Genomic DNA, 21,447 nt, shown 5'->3' with positions numbered 1-21,447 from the left:
TATGAACTCTCCAGAATAGGCAAATCTGGAGAGATAGAAAGCAGATCAGTGTTTCCCAGGGGAAAGGGGGCTGGAAGTGACCACTTAATGACCAGGGGTGACCATTCTGGGTGATGAAAAGTCTGTGGCCATGGATACACAACATTGTGGATGGACTTACAGATACCAAGTCGTCAACATTAAAATAGCTTAAAATAAAAGGTAATAAAAACTCCAGGCTCACCGTTTCTTGGTTATTTTACTATTTTTTAGTATTGTTCCTCTCTCTCTCTCTCTCTCTCTCTCTCTCTCTCTCTCTCTCTCTCTCTTTCTTTCTGGGCACTGGGAATGGAACCCAGGAATGCTCTACCACTGAACCACATCCCCAGACCTTTTAATTTTTTATTTAGAAGTTGCTTAGGGTCTTGCTAAGTTGCTAAAGCTGGCCTCGAACCTGTGATCCTCCTGTCTCAGCCTCCCCAGTCACTGGGATTACGGGCATGAACCACTGCGCCCAGCTTAGCACACTCTCAAGGTTGTTTAGATTTGTTGTCTGTGTATGGTGGAAATTATGTAAAATAGTGAGCCATTGCATATCACTTCCTAACTCCAGCTCAGCGACACCATGTTAGGAGCTTGAAATTAGCCAAGGTGGGGATATTTACACACAGATAATGGAAAGCACTACAAACCAGGGCATACACTCCCCACCCCCTCATTCTCTCTGTTTCTCTGTCTCTCTGTCTCTGTCTCTGTCTCTCTCTCTCTCTCTACACACACACACACACACACACACACACACACACACACATACACACACACACACTCTCTTAAAAGATTGTATAGATTTGAGAAAGTGATGGAGACAATGTTAATAATGCGGGTTAAACTGAAAGGTGGGTTGTAATGTAGCAAATACACTATGATTAGCACCAAAAAATTAAAGGAATATTTTAGCATTTAAAGACTGTAATCTGATTCAGCAGAAAAGTTGCTTACATTAGTAATGAACTCCCTACCTACATTTTTCTTGCTTCTTTGCTCATGCAGATGAGGAGATCGATCAACACTCATGGAACTACACTCACAAGCCAACCAAGGCAGCACCTCCTGGCTGAGTCAAATAGTGATCACCCGAGGTGGAGCATAGACACGAGTTCTGCAAAAAATTCAAGAACATTCTTTGAGAATCCATTGGCAAGATGAAAATTCCAATAAAGAGTATTGTATAATTTATAATTATTTTGAAATTGTGTTATATGTCTGCAAAATCTACACACACACACACACACACACACACACACACACACATACACACACACACACATACACACACACACACACACACACACACACACACACGAGCCTGAGAACACATTCAGCCCGTTGCTGGTGGCATCACATTTCTAGACACGATAGGGCTCGACCTAAATGGGTACTTGTGTCCATGATTCCCCCCAAAGTGACAATCCCACTAGAACTATCACTCGTCACTGTCAAGCCTTAGGAACAGGATGTTGGCAGCGCTGACAGCAAAAGGCACTGGTGCTTTACGGAAAAGCAGGTTCCATTAATTTCCATCGGCCAGAGGAAATGAATTAATTTCCACTCCGAGGACCAGCCTGCAGTGTAGTCTTCAGATCTCAGGAATAATCAGGGAACCCAGTTGCTGGATGTTTAGATGAATGAACAAAATAAGCCTCGCACTTGGTCAGCACAGACTGCAGAAAAACCGCTCGGTGACCGCATCGCCTCCAGTCTCCTGGTTGCTCATCAAGGAAGCCCATAATCTTCCAGGTAAGTGATTTGGTGGGATCTACACAAAAGCCCCAGTATAAAGTGACCTCTTCCGGCCCCATGGAGCTCTCCTCAGGCCACCCCAGGTGGAGGACAGCAAAAGACGGCATGTCCTGCCTCCTGGGGTGAAGGACAACCTTGTCTAGTCCTCAGTGGGTGGGGAGGGGGGGATCTCAGGATGGTGAAGCACTTTAGAACTTCCCAGAAGCTTTGCAGATTATCCAGCCTAATCCTTGCAGCCAATCTAAAAAGAATCTTAGAATACCGAAATCAAATTAATATATTCTACAGGGCATGGGGAAACCGAGGCTCTGAGCAGGCAGACTAATTGGTCTAGCCTTGTACACCTTTAGGAAAAATCAATTTGCACTCCAGCCAGAAAGCAAGCAAGGGCCAACTAACCAGTACAAGGAGGAGGGAAGAGGAGCTAAAAATTTGCTAACCACAACGGCTAGTGGGAAAATAGGACAATTATAGTCGTATGCTCTGCTGGAAGCTGCGTGAATGTTCTCTCTCTCTCTCTCTCTCTCTCTCTCTCTCTCTCTCTCTCTCTCTCTCTCTCTCTCTCTCTCTCTCTCAAAAGATCCTCTTGTGCTGTACTCACCTTCTCTGACCTTTTGAGACAGCCCAATGCCTACAGGGTGGGAGGAGGCCAGGTAGGTGACGTGGCCCGGTGACAGCTGCTCTGCAAGGTTATTGAAACAAGTGCCATGGAACTGGGACAAGTGACCAGATGACTTCGAGGACTACGAGTCACCAACGGGGGTGTGGCAAAAGGCATGAAGGAGCTGGACAGAGGAGTCCAGGGCAGGATGGAGCCGGAAGGCACGCAATGAAAACTTGTGGCTTGTTTATTTCTGGAATTTTCCTTGCAACACCTTCAGACCATGGTTGAATTTGAGTCCCTAAAACGATGGGAAGCGAAACTGAATGAGGGGGTGACCACTGTAGCTTAGAAAAGAAAATGTAGGCTAGGTGGATGGGACCCGGAGGGAGGCACGAGCCTCGGGGGATACATAGCATCCCTCATCCCTACCTGGCCGGCCCCGAGTCGACTGAGAAATGAGAGGACAGAAGGCTGGACTCTTTGTTGCTGAGAAAGCCCACGTGGGGGAAGGGCAAACGTACAACCAGAACAGAAGTGGACAGGTGCATCTGCCCAGGCAGTGGCAGAGCCTGGCTGGCCTGGGTCGCCGACTCCTAGGGTAGAGCCGCCTCTGCAGAGCCGGCCTGAGGACCACAGCCCCCAGGGGCAGTGAGGAGATGGCTGACCTGTGAGGACTCAGCTCCCCACGTTGCTCTGCTTCCCCGGGAGGAATGTGGGAAAGGCCAGGAGCCCCTTCCCCAGAGCGGGAGCGTTGCCATTGCACAACCCAGGCGCTTTGAGGGTGCATCTGGCGGCCTTGGCCTGGCCGCTGTGTGCTTGTGTCTGACTTAGAAGGTGACAAGTGCCCCTTCACCCAGGGGCTAAGGGCAAGTGCACGTCTCCTGCTCACTTTGCCTTCTCCTCCATGGTTGTGGGACAGCTCTGTCTGTCCCAGCCCAGATTCCAGGCCTTTAAAATACCAAATGGGGTCAATGATCAGAGAAATGCAGGATACAGGACAGGAAAGGACAGGGAAGGTGAGTGGAACGAGGCTTCAAGGAGGGCCATGGTGCCCGGTGCAGCCACGCAGACCAAGGGAAACTGAAGAGAACCCGGAAGAGCCGCAGAGATTGACAGAGCTGTTGTGGCCTGTGGCTCAGATCTTCTTTAATGTCATTCAAGAAGCACCAGCAAGCACAGAATTTATTATTTAATGACTTGATGTTTCAAGATGGCATTTCTTTGAACTTGACACCATAGAGACTCTTGGCATGTATTACCAGCTAGTAACTGGGGTGCCCACGATAGTAGGACAATAGGACTTCACTGGGCACCTATGCTGTGCCAGGAGCTGTGCTGGGGACGGGGGCTGAGAGCAAGTCACCGTCCAGCCCTCACAGGGCTGGAGACAAGCACGTTAGCAGACACCCCTAGCTCAGCACGGCGGGGTGCACCAGCGAGCACCAGGCACTCGGAGACCACAGGTGGGACACAATTAGAGCAGGAGAGAGTCCCACGTGGAGACCCAGCAGGGCAGAGGCCCAGAGGACCCACCCAATACAGAGTGGGAGAGAAGGTGGCTGGAGAAGGAAGCAAAGGCCACATCTGGACACGGAAGCCCTCCACCCTGCTCACGCTCACTCCAAGGGCAAAGGGGACTTGTTAGAAGTTTGTACTTCAATTTCAGTCTGTAAAACAAAACTGGGGCTGTGCCACCTGTAAGGTTTTACCAGAGGTTAGTATGTATGTATGAATGTATTTATTTATTTATTTCTGAGCTGGGAATCAAACCCAGGGCCTTACACATGCTGGGCAGGTGGTCTGCCCCTGAGCTACACTGCCAGGCTGCCACCTGTAAGGTTTTGTAAATGGCTGATTTTTCAATGAATCATGCAACTCTTCATGTTACCAGTCTTTTGAAACAAAATTTCTTTTTTCTTCTCTCTTCTTCTTTGTTTCTTTGTTGTTTTTAGGGCTGAACCCAGGGACACTTAACACAGAATCCCATTCCCAGCCATTTTTATTTTTTGAGACAGAGCCTCACTAGGTTGCTGAGGCTGGCTTTGAACTTGCAATCCTCCTGCCTCCGCCTCCTGAGTCACTGAGATTAAAGGTGTGCACCACGGTGCCTCACCCTAGTATTGATTTTAAAGGTTAATGAGTCTCTCTTAAATATTCATAGCCCAATTTATTTCATACTGTTAGGCCTCTATGCTTTTAAGAATGCAGCTCCCTATCTCTGGAATATATTTGCTCTATCAGAAAGAGATTCTCCATCTACTTGAACTCCTATTCATCCTTCACAACCCTGTCAATCATCACCTGTTCTATGAAACCTTCTCCTGACCATCTCACCCAGGTAGGTAGAATTACATATTCTTTACTCGTCTGTGCCACTGGATTTTGTATACACTTTTTTTTTCATTGCTTCACAAGTTATTTGTGTGTGTGTGTCTGCCTACCACACTAGCTACTTGTCTGAGAGAACCATCTAAGTTAAGTTGTTTCATTATCACAATTCCCTGGCCCAGAAGAGTATATATACATTTTTTTTTAACTGAACTGAATATTTCCAAGTTTCAAGTTCTTTTCTCATTGAAAATAGATGGCAGGACCTGCCCTACCAGCTTTAATATATATATATATATACATATATATATATATATTTTGAGAATGAAATAACCAGTAAATAAAAATACTCCAATAGAAGGCAGGAGGGACTGCAGGAAGGTCAAGGCCAGCACAGCCCTGCTTGGCCAGAGCCCCCTGCTGCTCGGCTGGATGTAAGGTGACCTTATTTGGTTCATGAAGTGCCCCAGGCTCTCCTAAGCCTTTGGCATGGTCACCGTGCACACCGGTGTGATTGGGGTCAGCTAGAGACAGTGCCTCGGAGCTGGTGGCATGGAGCAGACATGCGACCCCGTCACTCCCAGCTGGGCAGCTGGGCCCCGTTGTTTTTCTCCCCTGCACTTTCCGCTCCCTGATGTCATCAATAAACAGCACCCACTTGCCTGTGCTGCCGCCCTGGCCAACCACCTGGCAGGTTCCCTGGGCCCCCTTGAAATGGGATGTGGCCCGAGGGCCTAGGTTTGTATGCACGGAAAGGAAACAGAGGTGCCTCCAGGCCTGGGCTGTAGCATGCCGGGTGCGGCCCCTGCTGCCTCCCTCCTGCTTCCTGCTGCCCCCTGGGATGCAGGTGAAGACAGTGTCCTAGCTGCTTTGCAGAGCAATGAGCTGGAGGGAACCTGGGTCCTCCGGGGGACCAGGGCTGCCCAGGCTGGGACACATACCTCGAATTTCCTCTCAGCAAGGAAATCCACTTCTACGTCCTTTAATTCAATAAACTATGGGGGAATCTCTTTGTTATAGCAGCCAGCCTCACCCTGACTGACATCCATGAATGCTTCATGACAAGTGTTCTCTGTCCTTTTCATTCATTGTAGTGTGTCCTAGGATAATACCTGGTTCCTAGTAGGTGCTCAGACTAATACTGCATTCTTGAATGGAGCCAGAGGCCCATATTGGAATCCCTGACAAGCTGTGTGCACCTCCGTGTCCTCACCTGTCCCACGGGGCTAACAACTGGACCTATGTTTTGGATTACCGAGATGAAGGTGCTGTGCATAAAGCTCACAGGGCAGAGCCAGCCACATCAGTCATCAATAAGTCTTAGACACTATTATAATTATTTTTTATTACTGCATAAATGTTGAGGGTTTTGCAGCCTTTGGGGTCTTCAGTAATGCTGAAATGATTTTTTTTTTTTTTAGCAAATTAGAAGAACTTCAGGTTAGAAGGGTTGGAAGGAGATCCATGGAACAGAGAAAGAGGGTTGGGGGACGAGGGAGGAAGGACAGGAAGGGGAGCCACAGGGGAATGAAAATGACCAAAGAACACTGTGGACATGTGTGAAGAGCCCACTGTGAATTTCACCACTGCCTACAGCTATAAAACACTAATTTTTTTAAAAAAGCTATAAATAAAGAGAAAGGAGACCAGTAGAGAGGACCAGAAGGACCAGGTGAGCGGGGAGGAAAGAGGAAGCACTGCGGACTTAAGTGAAGCAAATCACCCCCCATGCATGTGTGGTTGCCAGAATGAACCCCAACATTGTGCACTAATAAAAACATCAGAAAGAGAGAAAGACCTCCAGACTGCGGGGACAGTAACGGCCACTGCTCCTGCCATTGGCTGGCAGAGATAATGGGGCTTCTCCCAGGAGTTGTCTGTTCCATGAACTCAGTGTGATGGCTTTCGGAAACACATGCAAATGTATGCAAATCACATGCAAATCCACACAAAAATAGCCCCCTGTGTGCCTCCGCATTTACTAGAAAGAATTCGGGTGGCTTTATGCTGTTCCACCCTCAATCAGATCAGGTTTTCTTTCTGCTCTCTCAGAAAGACGCACCTGGAAGGGGAGAGGTGTGCGCGTGGGTGTGCGCGGTTCTGTGACCTGGGTGGGGAGGGCAGAGGAGGCTGGTGAGGGCACTGAAATATGCTCAGCAATCAGATGTGACAAATCCAAAACCAACTGCCAGGCTCCAGCTGGAGGCCCTTCTTCTGATCAGCTGCCATCGAATTCTCCCATCACCCCATGACCAGACAGCGAGACCACGAAGGAGAGGCCGTCCAGTGATCGGGAGTACTTGGCCAGGGGTGGGGTGATCCCATGGTTTGGCAGCATAATTACAGAACCGGGACCCCTTCAGTTCAGCCCTCAAGTCCTTGGTCAGTGGTCATTTCAGATGGCGGGATCATTTGTCCACATGCGTGGGTACTCACTCACTCACTCATTCCCAGATGTCAAGATAGAGAAGACTCCACCTTTGCTCACGAGGACTTCTTCCTGCTGTCCTTGCTCTGGAGGACCTCTTCTTCTCACCCTGGAGCTCAGTAATGACCCAGTGGTGGAGACCCACATGCAGTCTCTAAGCATCACCCCCCCCACACCCAGGCAGAGGCGGTGGAAGGAGCCTGGGCCAGGAGACACACAGAGGAGGAGGGATTCGCTGCACCTGGGCAGGTCAAGGCCACAGGGAAGAACGTATGGTGTCTTCAAGGGTGAGCAGGAGCCTGCCAGGTGGAGCAGCAGAAGGAACGGCTGTGTTCCAGGCGACAGAAGCATGAAGCCATTCGGCCACGTGCTCCGAGATCTGATTTGGGAAATACGGTCAATGGTGTCGAGATGTACCTTTCCCCAGTTCACCCACCCCAGCTCGCCGACTCCTGCAGATGCCGGTGACGTTTATTAGCCCACAGCACTTGTTTGGCAGTTGCCATATACAGCAAGTCCTTGAATGGTTTGTCCCCTGCTGTGCATGCTTGGCTCTTCAAGGAGGTTGTGAGTCACCTGAGAAAGGAGCCTGTCTATGCTATCTTGGTGCCCAGGGACCCAGCCCAGTGCCTTCCTTGGGAATATTAAGCAGGTAAAGGATGTTGTTGCGAGAGGTGTCCACATGGAGGAAAATGCTCCCACATTCAGGATGCCACTGTTTCCTGAGCACCATCCAGTGTTGTGCCAAATGCAGGTTTGTACATTGTTGTCTTGTTGGTCCCCACAAGAGTTACCGAGCAGACAAGAGTCCTCATGTGACAGATGGAGCAACAGAGGCCCAGAGAGATTGTCTGGCTTGTAGAAGAGGAGCGGTCCAGAAGTGCCGGGACTAGGCTCTGAGCGCAGGCCGAGTGGTCGGACCGATGCTCTGAGCTCCTGCTCTACCCACGTTTCCTGCTCCTGTTCCCGTGCACTTGGTCAAACAGCGTGCCCGTGAGTTTACAGACCGACTCGTGCACCCTGACCGGTAAGCAACCCCTAGTTGTTCTTCTCATGGCTCCTTCCTAAGCCAGGGCTCCTGAGCTTGGGGCTCGGCCTATTCCATACCAAGCATGTCACTAATTTTCCAGAAAGGAGAATAAAGGGGACCAGCGAATTGTTCAGGGTAATTCTGGAAGGACACCTTGGAGGAGACCAAGTTTCCTGAAGCCACCTTGGAAGGTGGATCCGAGGGCAGCCAGGAGCGGGTGTGCGTGAAAGCTCGCGTCTGACGGGAGACAGGGGATGGGTAAAATCATTCGTGTGTGCTGTCTGCTTTCCGGGGAGTAAGAGGACCTACACATGGGTTTGGAGGACCTCTCGGCTCCCAGGCAACTGCAGGGGCCCAGCTGGAGCACTCTGTGCTCCCTGCATGAATCTCTTGCTTTCTACAGGACTGGAGCCAAGGCCACCTCTGGGGGGATGAAGGCCCTTGTCTCACCAGAAGAGGTAAATGAGGATCTCCAGGTGAGACACCTATTGGAGGCTGCTGCACACCTGGGAGCTAGTGGGGAAGCATTATTTGCAGGTGGCAATGAGTCAATAAAATGAACATTCTTCAGTGTCTTTTAAGTTTGGGGATTGATTCTAGGAACTGGGATCAAGTATTGATCTTGGGGGAAGGTAGGCTGAATAAGCTCAGAACCAGGTCAGCAAGGTCATGTCAGGTGGTGATGTAAAAATACTTTGGAAAAACAAATAAACCAACAAATAAAGGCCCGAGGAAATATAAGAAGTCAGGGAAAGCCAAATGTCAGAGGGGCTGACATTTGGGCTGAGAAAACCCAAAAGACCAAATGGTGCCAACCATGCAGAAAGGTAGTCCAGACAGAGGGCACAGCAAGGACAAAGATTCTGTAGTGGGGACAAACACAGGGAATCAGAAAGACCAAAGTGGTTGGAGGGTGGTGAACCACAGGGAAAAGGGTCCAAGATGGGTGGGAAAGGCATGTAGGGCCACACCACGTGGGGTTGGGTGGGATTTTATTCCAAATGCTTTGATGATGTATTAGTGAGCTACTGCTGTGTAACAAATCACCACATCCCTACTTTAGCAACTTAAAACAAAACACTTTTTTTTTTTTTTTTAGTCTAATAGTCTCTGTGGTCAGGAATCTAGGCAGTCCTTCTCTGAGTCATTTACTTAAGGGTGTTTCACAGGGTGCAGTCCCAGCATCGGCTGGCCTGTAGACATCCCAAGTTCAGCCAGGGAAGACTGGTTATTGGTAGGATTCAGTTCCGTGTAGGCCATTGATCAGACACCACCCTTACTTCTTGCCATGTCAGCCACTCCAACATGGCAGCGTGCTTCATGAACTGGGCAAGCCGAGGAGGTGACAGAACCTGCTAGCAGGGTTGAAGTCACCATCTTTTGTAACCTTATCACAAAAATGACATCCATCTCCTTTGGCATGATCTATTGGTTAAAAGAAAGTCACAGGTCCCACCCCCATTTAAGGAACCCCTGGGGGTCGGATCACCAGGAGCATTTTAAAAGTCTGTGTGACACAGACCATTGGAGGTGTCTGAGAAGGGAGGTGACATGATCTGTCCTATATTTTCAGTGGGTCACCTCAGCCTCCTTGGGCACTGGGTGTGTGAGGGGGGCTGGGCAAGAGTGGAAGGCAGATGGCCAGTTAGGGGTTCCGGGGAGAGATAACACTGGATTGAAGGGAGGAGGTGACAGTGGAGAGGCAGAGAAGTCAGATGAAAGAGCTGGGGATGACGCCAGGACCCACTGAGACGTGCCTCCTGCCTGGGGGACGATGGTGCCTTGGACTCTTGTGTTTCTCCTGGACAGAGAGGGTGGCAGTACACTCATTCTCCTCCAGCCCTCCCGAGGCCATACATTTGCTGGATGGCTGGCCAGCTCCGGAGGACCAGCCCATGAGCAGAGAACAGATGTCTCCTTGTGCCAGGTCAAGTGACTGACCCCACGTCCTCATTCTCATTAACCTGCACATGCTCGGACAAAAGCCAGTGGGCAAGGGGGAGGGAGGCCACTCACCTGCACCTGTGCTCACAAAGTCCGAGGAACTGGACAGGCTCAAGGGGGTGAGGTATGTATGTACCCGCTCCCATGCACACAGGTGTATGTATGTGTCTGTCTCAGGTGGGCTGCAGTTGGAGTGGGGAATCGTCCAGTGCAGAGAGTCATTAAAACTGACCTGAGAATCTTAGGGCATCACTAATAAGTTCCAGAGACAAGACTTTTCAATTGACATAAAGTCTATCTACTGTACCTATCAAGACGAACCATTGCTTGTTCACCATTTGTAATATGACTACATGGGACAACCTTACTGCTAAACATCCGATTGACACCTCATTTTATTCTCATAAGAGCCCAGTGAAGTTGACACTCAATTTGTTCCATTTCCTACTTAAGAAAACCGAGGCTTAGAAAGTTAAGTAACTTGCTCAAGGTGACGTATCACAGATTTGACCCTGGACTGTCTGACTCCATCGAAATCCATGTTCTCAATGGCTGCTATGGTCTCCCTGCCTCTGGTTTAGGTTGGTGGAAGATTAATTTCCTGGTTGCATAGAGGAAATTAGGTGGGTGCCACTTGCTACAGGGACTGGATTAGCTCTGACCAGAGCAAGGGGCAGGTGGTGCCCCCTGGTGGTAGTGGTAAGGAAGGAGCTTCAGGTTGCCCTTTTAGTGAGACACAGCTGTGTCCCAAGGAGCACAGAGCGCATTCCACAGAGTCCAGCTGCCCCAGGCAAAGGGCTAGAGTGTGTCTCCTTTCCCAGGGCCCTGGGGATGTCCTCATGCCTCCTTCCCAGGCAGCCAGGCACTGATCAGAAGTGATTCACACCAGTAACCCAAATGACATCACCGAACGCCACATTCTTATTCAAACCCAGGCTTTGCACCTCAATTCTGACTCCTGCACATAACACACTGGCATCACCTCAGTTACAACTCAGGGCCTCTGACTTTGGCTAATTTAGAAGTCATTGCTGGACTGTGTTTGCTACCAGGGTCCAGGTTTGTGGGGAAGGGGTGTGTGCAGTGGCTGGAATTTCCTGGGGACCCACCATGCCAAGGTGCCACCCCATGGGGAATCAGATAGGGGTGGGGAGTAAGGCAAGATAGGAGGTGCCCTGAAGCTCAAGGAGCATGGCAGGGCCACAAGGGTTCTGGGGAGGGGGCTGGGAAGGTATGAAACCAGATTTTTAAAACATCAGGACAGCTAAGTGTCAGAGCCTGGGTTAGAACAAACTCTGGTTTGTTGCCTCTGAGCACAAAACAGAAGCAGAGCTGGCAAGGGGAATCTCTGAGAGGTTCCAGTGGCTCCTCCTGCAGTGTCTGTCCTCCAGTCCTAAGAGCCCCCCACCCCCACCTGGGGAGGATGCAGGGTGAGTGGGTGCGTGGCGCAGGTGGGGACTCTCAGTGCCTGCGTTCTATTTCCAGCTCCTATCACTGACTCATAGCGTGACCTTGCTGAGGTCATGGCTCTGTGTTTCTTGGGAGGGGGGCCGAAGGGGGATCAGAGGTGACAAAGTTTGCCTTTTCCCCAGGGATGGGAGTCCTAGACTATGGGGGACCTCCTGCTCCCCATGAGCCCCAGCTATGTCTGGTCCTACTGATAAAATTTTTTAAAAAATTGTAGATTAGGATCCAAGGGATGGGGGGGGCACTCAAAGCCAAAAGCAAGTTGTCCCTGCCATTTTAAGAGGCGTGGCCACTCTTAGGTGATGTTTCTCCCATGTTATACAAAGCACAGTCCCATACAAATAATTCCCCGCATGGGGAATTAACATCACTGCAAGGGGAGAAGGGAAGCCTTTTCTCCCTCACTTCAAGAGGAGGGACTTGAAGCAGTGGGTGGAATTGCACAATCCCTTCATTACCAGGAGCCCCCTTTTACTATTTTGCTACCCCTCGACACCCCCCCACACCTGCTAGGCCCTCGTTGACAAAATGCTCTGCACTTATTAGGTAGAAACTCGTGGTTTTCATTCATCAAACTCACTCGTGAGTGACAGTTAAAGTTTCTGCCCAGCACAGAAGAACTAGTGCTACCTCGGAGCTCGCTGCCAAGAATGACAGTGTCGACGCTGGATGACCTCTTCCTAGGTAAAAGACCAATTTTTCACCAGACTTCCTGAAATTTCCAAGAGGTCATCTCCAACAGACCCAGGCTGGAGAGCCCCCAGAAAGACTCTGGGTTGTGGTGGGGTCAGGATCAGACCCGAAGCTCAAGGAGCATGGCGGGGCTCACAGGCTAGTCCTTCAGCCAAGCAGCCCACTTGGCAGGGAGGCCTGTGTGCCCCCCGAGACCCAGGTGCACAGGAGCATCAGTGCAAGACGGCAGCGCAACCAAATGCAGGCGTCATGAAGCAACGATGCTCAGGGCTCAGACCAGGATTGGGGCCCCTCAGTACTGGGCTGAGCATTCTGAACCAAGCCTGAGGTTGGAAAAGCACGATAGATCATTTGAAGGTGCTTCTGCAAGAAGAGTGGGGGTGGGGAGGGGGGCTCTTCTGCTACCCATTTCACTGTGTGTGACTCTTGAAAACGGAATCACTGAATCTCACACCTACTCAGGAGCGTTCAGACCAGTCTTTCCAATGCTCCTTTTCAAGAGAGTGAGACCAGAGATGGAAGCCGAACCCTCCAGGCTGGGGTCAATAAAGGCATGCTGGGACCCCTGGAGGAGTGGGAACATAGACAGGGGACACCGGAGGTCCAGCTTGGTAGCCTGGGTATAAGCAGGGGAAGAGCTTATGGACTCTGAGCACCTCAAAGCTCCCAGGGTGCCTCCTCCTCCTCTGGACTCCTGCAAACACTCTTCTCTTGGAGCCCTTGGCTCCATCCCAGAGGCTCAATTGTTTGATCCCAGGGCTCAGAGGCGTCAACAGCCTGTACCTTTGGAAAAAGACTGGGGGCTTAGCTCTGTGGTTTCAGAATCTCAGGCTCCACCAATCCCTAGCAGGGCCAGGGGCCTGGGCAGGGGCTCTGGGAGCCTGTTGCCCCCACAGCTGTTCCCTGCGCTATTTTGGTCCCCGGGGAGCTAGTCAATTCCAGGGTATTTGGACCAAAATAGCTGATAGCAGGACCATCTCCTGATGGCTCTGTGTGGACCTCCCCACGGGAAAGTTTGTAAAGTGGATGTGGGGTAGCCAAGAGGGAACTCTCTGACAATGTCTGAGGTCCTCTCAGCCTTTGGGCAGCCCTGGTCACCCACCTACCCATCAAAGCTTGCGGTTGATGGCAGAGGGAGGGAATAAAAATTTCTGAACATGGTTTCTTGGCTCCCTAGTCCTCCCACAGCCAGCCAGATACATAGTATCCTTTCCCATTTCACAGAAGGGGCTAACCGGGTTGAAAGAGGTGGGTTCACTGGTCCCACGCCACACAGTCTTGGACCTTGGGCCACCATGCCTCTTGTTAGACCCTCAGCGGATCCGTGCCGGCTGGATGCCAGTTCTATCACGAAGCTCAAGCCAGTATGGAAAGTGCTGACTGGTCCTGGCTGCCCTTGGGGCCACCGCGGGGGCCCTAGCAACCCAGGCTTCGCTCACTCTTCGCCCCACCGAGATGGGTAAACTGGAGGTGGGAGGAGGGAAGCTCAGTCACCCGGCAGCCCCTGGCGCGGTCCAGATAGCCTGCGGCGATTTTCCCGGGCTCAAAGCGAGAGTGTACCAGGTTACGCTCCCTTTGGCGAGCGGGCTGGCTAGCAGAGAGCGCGCTTTGGCACCAGGCGGGCACTGGGGTGCGGGGCGCATGCCCCAGACACGCCCTATGGAAGCCGCTCCGGGGCTCAGTAACTGAACTTAGTCGTCGAGTGCCGCTGGCCAAGTCTTACTTCCCGGCCCGAGTTGGGGCCGCGCTGGCGACAGCCGAGAGGCTACCCGCAGCTCCCACCTCCCCCTCCCCCCCCCCCCCGGGATTTTCCAGCGGGTTAATTTCCTGTGCCGGTAAATCCTTTTGCGAGCGCCTGGCTGCTCCCTCCCCGCCGCTCCCTCCCGCATCCTGCCGCCGTGACTCCCCCAGTGGGTCAGCGCCGCCGCGCTCCGTCGCCCCCGCGCGCCCGGGCGCACGCCCTCCCCGCCCGCCGCCCTCCGGCTCCCGGCGCCCTGCAGCCGGGGCCCTGCTGCGCGACCACGCTCCAGGGCTCCCCAGAGAGTCGCGTCCGTGTCGCCGCGGCCGGCCCCATCCCTGGGCCATGCGCCCCCCCGCCGCCCCCCGCCGCCCCGCCGCGGCGCTCGGACTCTGCAGCCTCCTGCTGCTGCTGGGGCCTGGGCACGCGTGCCCCGCGGGCTGCGCCTGCACTGACCCACACACGGTGGACTGCCGCGATCGCGGGCTGCCCAGCGTGCCCGACCCCTTTCCCCTGGACGTGCGCAAGCTGCTGGTGGCCGGCAACCGCATCCAGCAGATCCCCGAGGACTTCTTCATCTTCTACGGCGACCTGGTCTACCTGGACTTCAGGAACAACTCGCTGCGCTCGCTGGAGGAGGGCACGTTCAGCGGCTCCGCCAAGCTCGCGTTCCTGGACCTCAGCTACAACAACCTGACCCAGCTGGGCGCCGGCGCTTTCCGCTCGGCCGGGAGGCTGGTCAAGCTGAGCCTGGCCAACAACAACCTGGCCGGCGTGCACGAGGCCGCCTTCGAGACCCTGGAGTCGCTGCAGGTGCTGGAGCTCAACGACAACAACCTCCGCCGCCTCAACGTGGCGGTTCTGGACGCGCTGCCGGCGCTGCGCACCCTGCGCCTGGACGGGAACCCCTGGCTCTGCGACTGTGACTTTGCCCATCTCTTTTCCTGGATCCAGGAGAACACGTCCAAGTTGCCCAAAGGTGAGCTGGGCAGGCTGGGCGGGAGGCAGCGGGAGCAGGAGGAGGCCACCGCAGCCGGGATTCCTGCCCGCCCCACAGGGGGCTGAGCCTGGAAGAGGAGTCTGGGGGCTCATCAGCAAGGGACGAGGGAGAGTGGGTCTGGAGAGAGGGACTTTCCCTGATCTCTACTGGGAAAGAGGAGAGGCACACACAGGAGGGGGCTGGAGCCTCTTGACCTAGGTGCTTGTTTTTCTTTTCTTCATCAACTCACTTTCCCAAGTTTGGGACCCGCCAATTCTCCTGCCAGGTCTGTGCCCCTCTTGGGCAGATCAACTCACCAGGCCCAGGACAGCTGGGTTCCAGTTGTTTGTGGGTCCTTCCTAAGTGGAAAGCTCTCCATCTGTGGGAAACAGCCCATTCCCAGCACCTTGGAGAAGAGCCATCAGTTCTAAAGGCTGCTCAGCATCCTTGAAGCCTAAGCCAGTGTCTCTGCTTCCCAGCTCCAATTTGCTGCTCTGTCTAAAAGGGGAGCGGAGTATTCCTGGGGAGGAATACAGGCAGCGTCAGCCAGTCGTGCAGTAATGATTTATGGGTTTGTGGTTTTTTTCAGCCCAGATGTGAAAAAGCCGAACAAAAATGTCAGAGCTTGTGGGATCCCCTGCTCTCCTGGTGACCCTTCCAGGACCGACCTGTATGTACATACCCACTTGGATGTACATACTAAGAATACAGGGTGCCCAGAGTTTAGGGGCTTTGGGAAGGTCAGGGGAGGGGCGCTAGGGCAGCCCTGAGGAGGGACGCCAGCATCCACGGGGGACAGACGTCCTCACACTGGATGGATTCCAGCTTGTGAGCATCGTGCCCACAGTGACCTCTGAGCCAGATCCCGCCTCTCACCTTGCCTCCAAGGCTTTAGAGGACTGGGGACCAGCACTGTAAGGCACATGTTTTAAAAGGCGATATAGGTGCAGACTTGGCTGCAGTATACCTTTTATTTCAAGTACTGAGAACTCAGAGATGCTGCTCACCTGGATGCAAAGTTCCTGGGTTCACCTGTTCGTTCTGCCCTGCCATTGGCACACCTGGGTATTGGGGTGGCCATTCCCCAGTAGATAGAGGCCCCCGAGCTGGCCTTTCACTCTGGGCTGGCTCTACCACGTACACAGATTCTGAAAAGATCTGCTCTGTGGGGTACAGAGTCCCCAGCTTTAAACTTGTCCTGTCCTCCTGCCTCGCTCCCCTGATCCACCAGAAGGCTGTGCTGGTGACAGGAGTGGGCTGTGGGGCTCGCTGGGATGGGGGCACACCGTGGTGCTGGTTGCCCTGGCCCTTCCGTTTGGTGGGCTGGCCTCTGCCCCACTGCTGGTCTGCTTGGTAGAACAGGCTCCCACTCTTCCAGAGCAGGGCGAGTGCTGGGGCAGAGGTGTCAGGGTCAGTTCTGCTGAGGGCGGCCGGGTCCTTGAACTGTCCACTTACTCTTTCTGTGCATCAGTCTCCTCGTCCCTAGAGTAGCTAGCTGACCTCTAAGATCTCCACAAAGCCCTAGATTTGAATCTGAAATCCTGGGTTCGAGTCCTGGCTTAAAACCTGGGCTAGTCAGGGTATGTCCCTAGCTTATTTGGGCCTCACCTTGCTTGTGGGTGACGCTGTGTGGTCCATCTGACCGAGTGGCTGGCAGCATCCAAACCAGGTAATGTGGGAGAAGGTGGAGTGATGGGAATGGGAACAGGCCCTCCCCCAGCGTCTGTCATTCAGGGCATACAACAGACACCAGGGGCTACATGGGGCTGGGGAGAAGGAAAGAGAGGCTCTGGACAGGGCAGGCTGGGGGAGGACTGATCTCATTCAATCAGGACGGATAGAGGCTGCGTGAGGGCACCTCCAGGACACAGCGGCAAGAGTGGCTGTGGGTCTCCCTGCCCTCATTGTTAGCCAGAGCAGTGCCCCGGCCCTGAAAACCAGAGGCGGGTGGGTGGTGAGGAAGTGGCACAGGCCTTAAAGGGAGAGACCCGAGTTCAGGTCTGGACTCAGAGGTATGATCCTGGGTGAGCCCCCGACCTCTCTCAGCCTCAGTTTTCCTCCCTCTTAATTCAGAATGTAGTGACGTCGTTCTCTTCCTGCCTGCTGTGAGGTCTGAACAGACCAGCTGGGCAAGGGCTCAGCAGTGCCCAGCACCCAGTGGTGCCCAGGGGGGGGGGCGTCACCCCTTCCTTCCTGCAGGTACGCTGCTTCTGAAACACTTTAAAAACATTTGTATCAGCACCTGATGGTTGTGTGTATCTGTGGGTACCCGGTGATAACGTGACACACAAGGCAGAGTGGTCCTATCAGGATGATTAGCCTTTCCATCTTGAGCACTTATCATTTCTTTGTTCTGGGAAACTTTGAATTCCTCTCTGCTAGTTCTTTATGAAATATACAGTAGGAGCTGGGGATGTAGCTCAGTGGTAGAGCGCTCCCCTAGCATGTGCAAGGCCCTGGGTTCCATCCTCGGCCCCACATAAAAATAAATAAACAAAATAAAGGTATTTAAAAAAGTGAATTACTTAATAAAATATACTATAGGTGGTTGCCAACTCTGGCCACCCCCTGTGCTGAGGAATGCTAGAACTCACCTCTGGACAACTGCATGACGGTGCCTCTCTCCCCGCAGCCCCTGCCCACCCTGCGCTTTTCCCAGAGGCCAAGGTCGAGGGTGGGATCCCTGCCTCTGGCACTGATCTGCACACCATTCTTCTTCCTAGACGCATGGCCTTTTTGTGCGCTCAGGCCACAAAAAAAAATTCTCATCTGTGAAATGGGGATGATAGGGTTGCTCTTCAGGGGGCTGTTGGGAACGTTGGGAGGGTGTTATTTATCTATGAAGTGCTTGCAACAGCAGCTGGTGCCGCCCGTGCCGTCCGCTGTAACTGGGAGGCCCTGCAAAGTGGTGTGTGTGACTTACCCAAGATCTCACAGCGCTGGGGGATGCACAGACCGCTCCCCCACCGGCTCCTCCTGGCTCCCAGCCCTGCCATGCTGACCACCCACTTTGAGCCAAAGAAAATCAGCCTTCACAGGGGACAAGCTCCAGGCCTTTCTACACTCTGCATCTTCCAGGGGAGGGATTCCAAAGAAAGAGCAGGAGGGAGCCGGCGCTTTCTCCCTGTGACCTTGACTAGCTCTGACAGTTGCAAAAATGTGTTCTTCTGCCAGGTAAGCCTCCCCCTGTGGCCACAGCACCGAGGGGGAGCATTTGGCCTCAGAGCAAACCGGGGAGGAAGGGAAGGGCTTGGCAAGACCCTCTGGTTCCCACTGCCCAGGCTGCGCAGGGCAGAGTCGGAGGCGTGGGAAGGAACTGCCCTCCTGGAGGGAAGAGGCTCAGCGAGGCCCGTGTGCCCAAGTGCCAGTTAGCAAACCCCAACACAGCCTCGAAACAAAAACCCAGGACGCCCGATGGATGTTGAATTCCAGATAAACAACAAGCGATATTTTAATGTAAATGTGTCCCGTGCAAAATTTGGGGCAGACGTACACAAACAATTATCTGTTGTTTTTCTGGAACTCAACATTAAAGGGGGTGTCCTTCACTTTACCCGAGCAGCTCTGCCACCCCGCCCTCTGGGTGTCCGTCACGTGGCAGGTACAAATGCTGCCTCTGTGACCACAGCAGCCCTCCCTGGCAGGTGGCTTTGTCCACAGTTCACCCAATAAGGTGAAGAGGCCCCCAAGGCCCCGTGGTTAGGGGCTGAGATGGGCTTGGACTCCAGGGCGTCCAGCCCCGGGCCTGGCCTTTCTCCCAGATGTGGGAAAGGAGGGTGCCACCACCCCCAGCGCGTTCGCTCCCCTGTCCTCAGCTCCCTGGAGTGACTGTGGGCTGCCTCCGCTTTCCAGCCCCAGCTCTACGCCTGGCCTGATGGTTCTCCCCTGAGGTAAAGGGGTCCCAAGCTGTTGGGGGGCAGTGGTCCCCAAGGGGACAGTGATGATCTCTCTTTAAGCAGAAAGGGCTCCAGACCTGGAGGCAGGAGACCTTGGAAATCACTCAGGTGACCTGCCAGGGGACAGAGGGAAGGGTGGGGGGTGTCTGGAGGAGACCAGGAGGCAGCAGTGATGACACTCTTGTCCCTGGTGTGGTGCTCTTTGAGGCTGTCCCTTCACGGCAGCCCAGCAAGTGGAAAGGCGGCAGAGACACAGAGACTTGGCGCTCCAGGGTGGAGCGTCCACCTGGGTGAGCGTCCACCTGGGTGAGAACCCCCCCCCCAAGCGCTTGTTAAAATGCAGATTCCCGGGCCGAGGCTGCAGACCTGCAGGTGAACACGCCCCACCGCCCGCGTTTCCTCCGCACACACAAGCCTGAGACCTGCTCTCACAGTGGGAAGGGCGATTTGCTGGGTCTCTGGCTCTGCACTTCACTAGCTGTGTGACTTTGTGTAAGTGGCCAGCTGTCTCTGAGCCTCCGATTTTTCTTTTGCAATCGAATGAGTAATAGGAGGATTGGAAGGTGCCTTCCAAATTGAACACCATGTGGTTTGAAAGGGATATTATCCTGGTCCACTGGGGAGTTGGGGCCTGGGAAGGCCAGAGGCCCTCTGAAGACCCTTCTGCTGGAATTCAGAAGGCTGTGGTCTCTTGTCATGGGGAAGCAGGCGTAGCTCCTAGACCAGCTGGGACTCAGAGCTGACTGTCCAGAGATGGAGGGACTTTCCCTACGCTATCCCCAGCCTTGGTCCTGGAGCCACAGAGGGAGAAGGATCCTGCACTTGAGAAGTGGTAGCTGGTGGGCGTGGGGCTCCGTGTGCTTTGAAAGTGGGTGAAGTAGGGGACAGGACCACTCCAGGCCTGAGAGAGGGGGACTGGATTCACCCAGGTGCCCTTCCCAGCCCTTGGTGGCTGGTGGGTCACAGCCTACAGCACCAGGGAAGAGATGTGAAGGGTCTTTCACCCTATGACCTTGACACATGGAGGTGCATTGCAGGCTTGGGGGGAACTGGGCAGAACTAACAGGGCCACATGTCATGCTCTGCCTCTGCTGGCCCTGGCCAGTGGGGACAGCCTCCCCACAAAGATCCGCCCTCATCATCAGGCCATTCAGGGGCTGGGGCCACACTAGACCCTCCCCTGGGCAGTCATTTCAGGCAGGACACTGCTAGAGTCACAATGTCACTAGCGCCACCTGCTTACCTGGCCTGACTCGGGGCTGACTGGGGGGACCACCCCCGTCTCCTAGCACCTGCCTCCCAGGGCCGGAGCTGTCACATGGGTGGGGATTTCTTGTCACTGACAAAAGGAATCGTTTCTCAGCCCAGGAGACAAAGCCTGCCCTCTCCTGAAGGTCACACTGGTACTTTCTCCTTAGTGACCCCCAAGGTGACTCTATTTCTTCTTCTAAGAAATAAAAGCACTTTTTTACTTCCAGATTGTAAAAATAACTGGCTCCTGTAATTAAACTGGGGAATTGTAAGGAAATATCATGAAGAAAATAAAAAACAAAAAAATGAAAACTCAGAATCCCATCACTACTCAAGTTGTACAGTTTTCTTCTTATGCTCGTAGGTATTTTTAAGCCAATCGATATCAGACTGCACATGTCCACACTTTTTTCTCTTATTGAGTTGAAATGAGAGAACTCTCGCTGTAGTTCTTTGGCTTTCTTTGTTTATTTATTTATTTGTGGTGCTGGGGATTGAACCAGGTCCCCATGCACCCTAGGCAGGCACTCTACTGCTGGGCTGCATGCACAGCTCTGAAAACCAACCCCAGGAGCCCGGAGGTGAGGTCCTTTCGCAGCGACACTAAACCTGCCTGCTGTGGTTAGCCAGCAGGTTGTTCCCATGTATTTCTGTAATGTAAACAGTTCAGAGCTGGGCATCCTAATGCATGCACATAGCTTCAGCTGTTTCTTTGGATGGAAACAGAGGGCGATGGCTCAGGCCTTTTTAAAGCCATAGATACATTTTTGCTTGGAGAGACCATTAGCAGAGAGTCTAGGTCTCAGGAGGCTGGTCCTTAGCAGTCCTTTGGAGGGTTGTTTGCAGTGGACGCTGAAGTTCAGAGGACAGAGTGAGTGCACCTGTCATCACAGCTCCCAAGAGACGAAGGCAGGAGAATCGCAAGTTCAAGGGCAATCTGGGCAACTTAGTAAGACTCTCTCTCAGAACACAATTTTAAAGGACTAGGGGTGTTGCTTCATGGTGGGGCACTTGCCTAGCAACGCGCGAGGTCCTGGGTTCAAATGCTAGCTCTGGAAAAAGAGGGTCCAGTGCTCAGAGTTCCCAGGCCCAGGACAAGAGGAGCAAGGAGAGCAGAAAAGGCCGAAGAATGATCCTCCTTACCAAAACGCTAGAGGAAGAGACCCTCACCTCCCCGGGCTCTCTCGAGCTGTCTGCGTCCACACCCGCGGCTCCTGGAACACAAGTATCTGCAGCAGCTGCAGCGACTTATAGTAAATGGGGCCCAGAACTGAGGTCTGGAGCCCACGTGACTTGACCTGTTATTGCTC

The 21,447-nt window shown here is 53.2% G+C and overlaps 1 protein-coding gene and 1 long non-coding RNA gene across 5 annotated transcripts in view; one reads left to right on the top strand and one right to left on the bottom strand.

Annotated features, from left to right (window-relative positions):
* LOC144367877 (uncharacterized) overlaps positions 1 to 15,730 on the bottom strand; it is a 22,338-nt gene extending 6,608 nt beyond the window's left edge. For 2 of the 4 annotated variants that reach the window (XR_013427431.1, XR_013427434.1), the window contains exons 1-3: positions 15,308 to 15,722; positions 2,381 to 2,681; positions 999 to 1,138 (exon numbers count right to left, since the gene is read on the bottom strand). This is a non-coding gene — a long non-coding RNA (uncharacterized LOC144367877). Of the gene's footprint in view, positions 1 to 998; positions 1,139 to 2,380; positions 2,682 to 14,611; positions 14,702 to 15,307 lie in introns of those variants that run through there. The other 2 variants (XR_013427433.1, XR_013427432.1) reach the window with 2 other exon arrangements.
* Lrrc38 (leucine rich repeat containing 38) overlaps positions 13,770 to 21,447 on the top strand; it is a 27,232-nt gene continuing 19,554 nt past the window's right edge. Inside the window, exon 1 of the mRNA XM_005317480.4 lies at positions 13,770 to 14,990. Coding sequence (XP_005317537.2) covers positions 14,357 to 14,990 — 634 coding nt within the window. The 5' untranslated portion in view covers positions 13,770 to 14,356. The remainder of the gene's footprint in view (positions 14,991 to 21,447) is intronic.

This window comes from Ictidomys tridecemlineatus, chromosome 11 (assembly GCF_052094955.1).
Source record: "Ictidomys tridecemlineatus isolate mIctTri1 chromosome 11, mIctTri1.hap1, whole genome shotgun sequence".
Lineage (NCBI taxonomy): Eukaryota > Metazoa > Chordata > Mammalia > Rodentia > Sciuridae > Ictidomys > Ictidomys tridecemlineatus.
The sequence above is the reverse complement of the archived record's forward strand: the minus strand, read 5'-3'. Positions and strand labels throughout refer to the sequence as shown.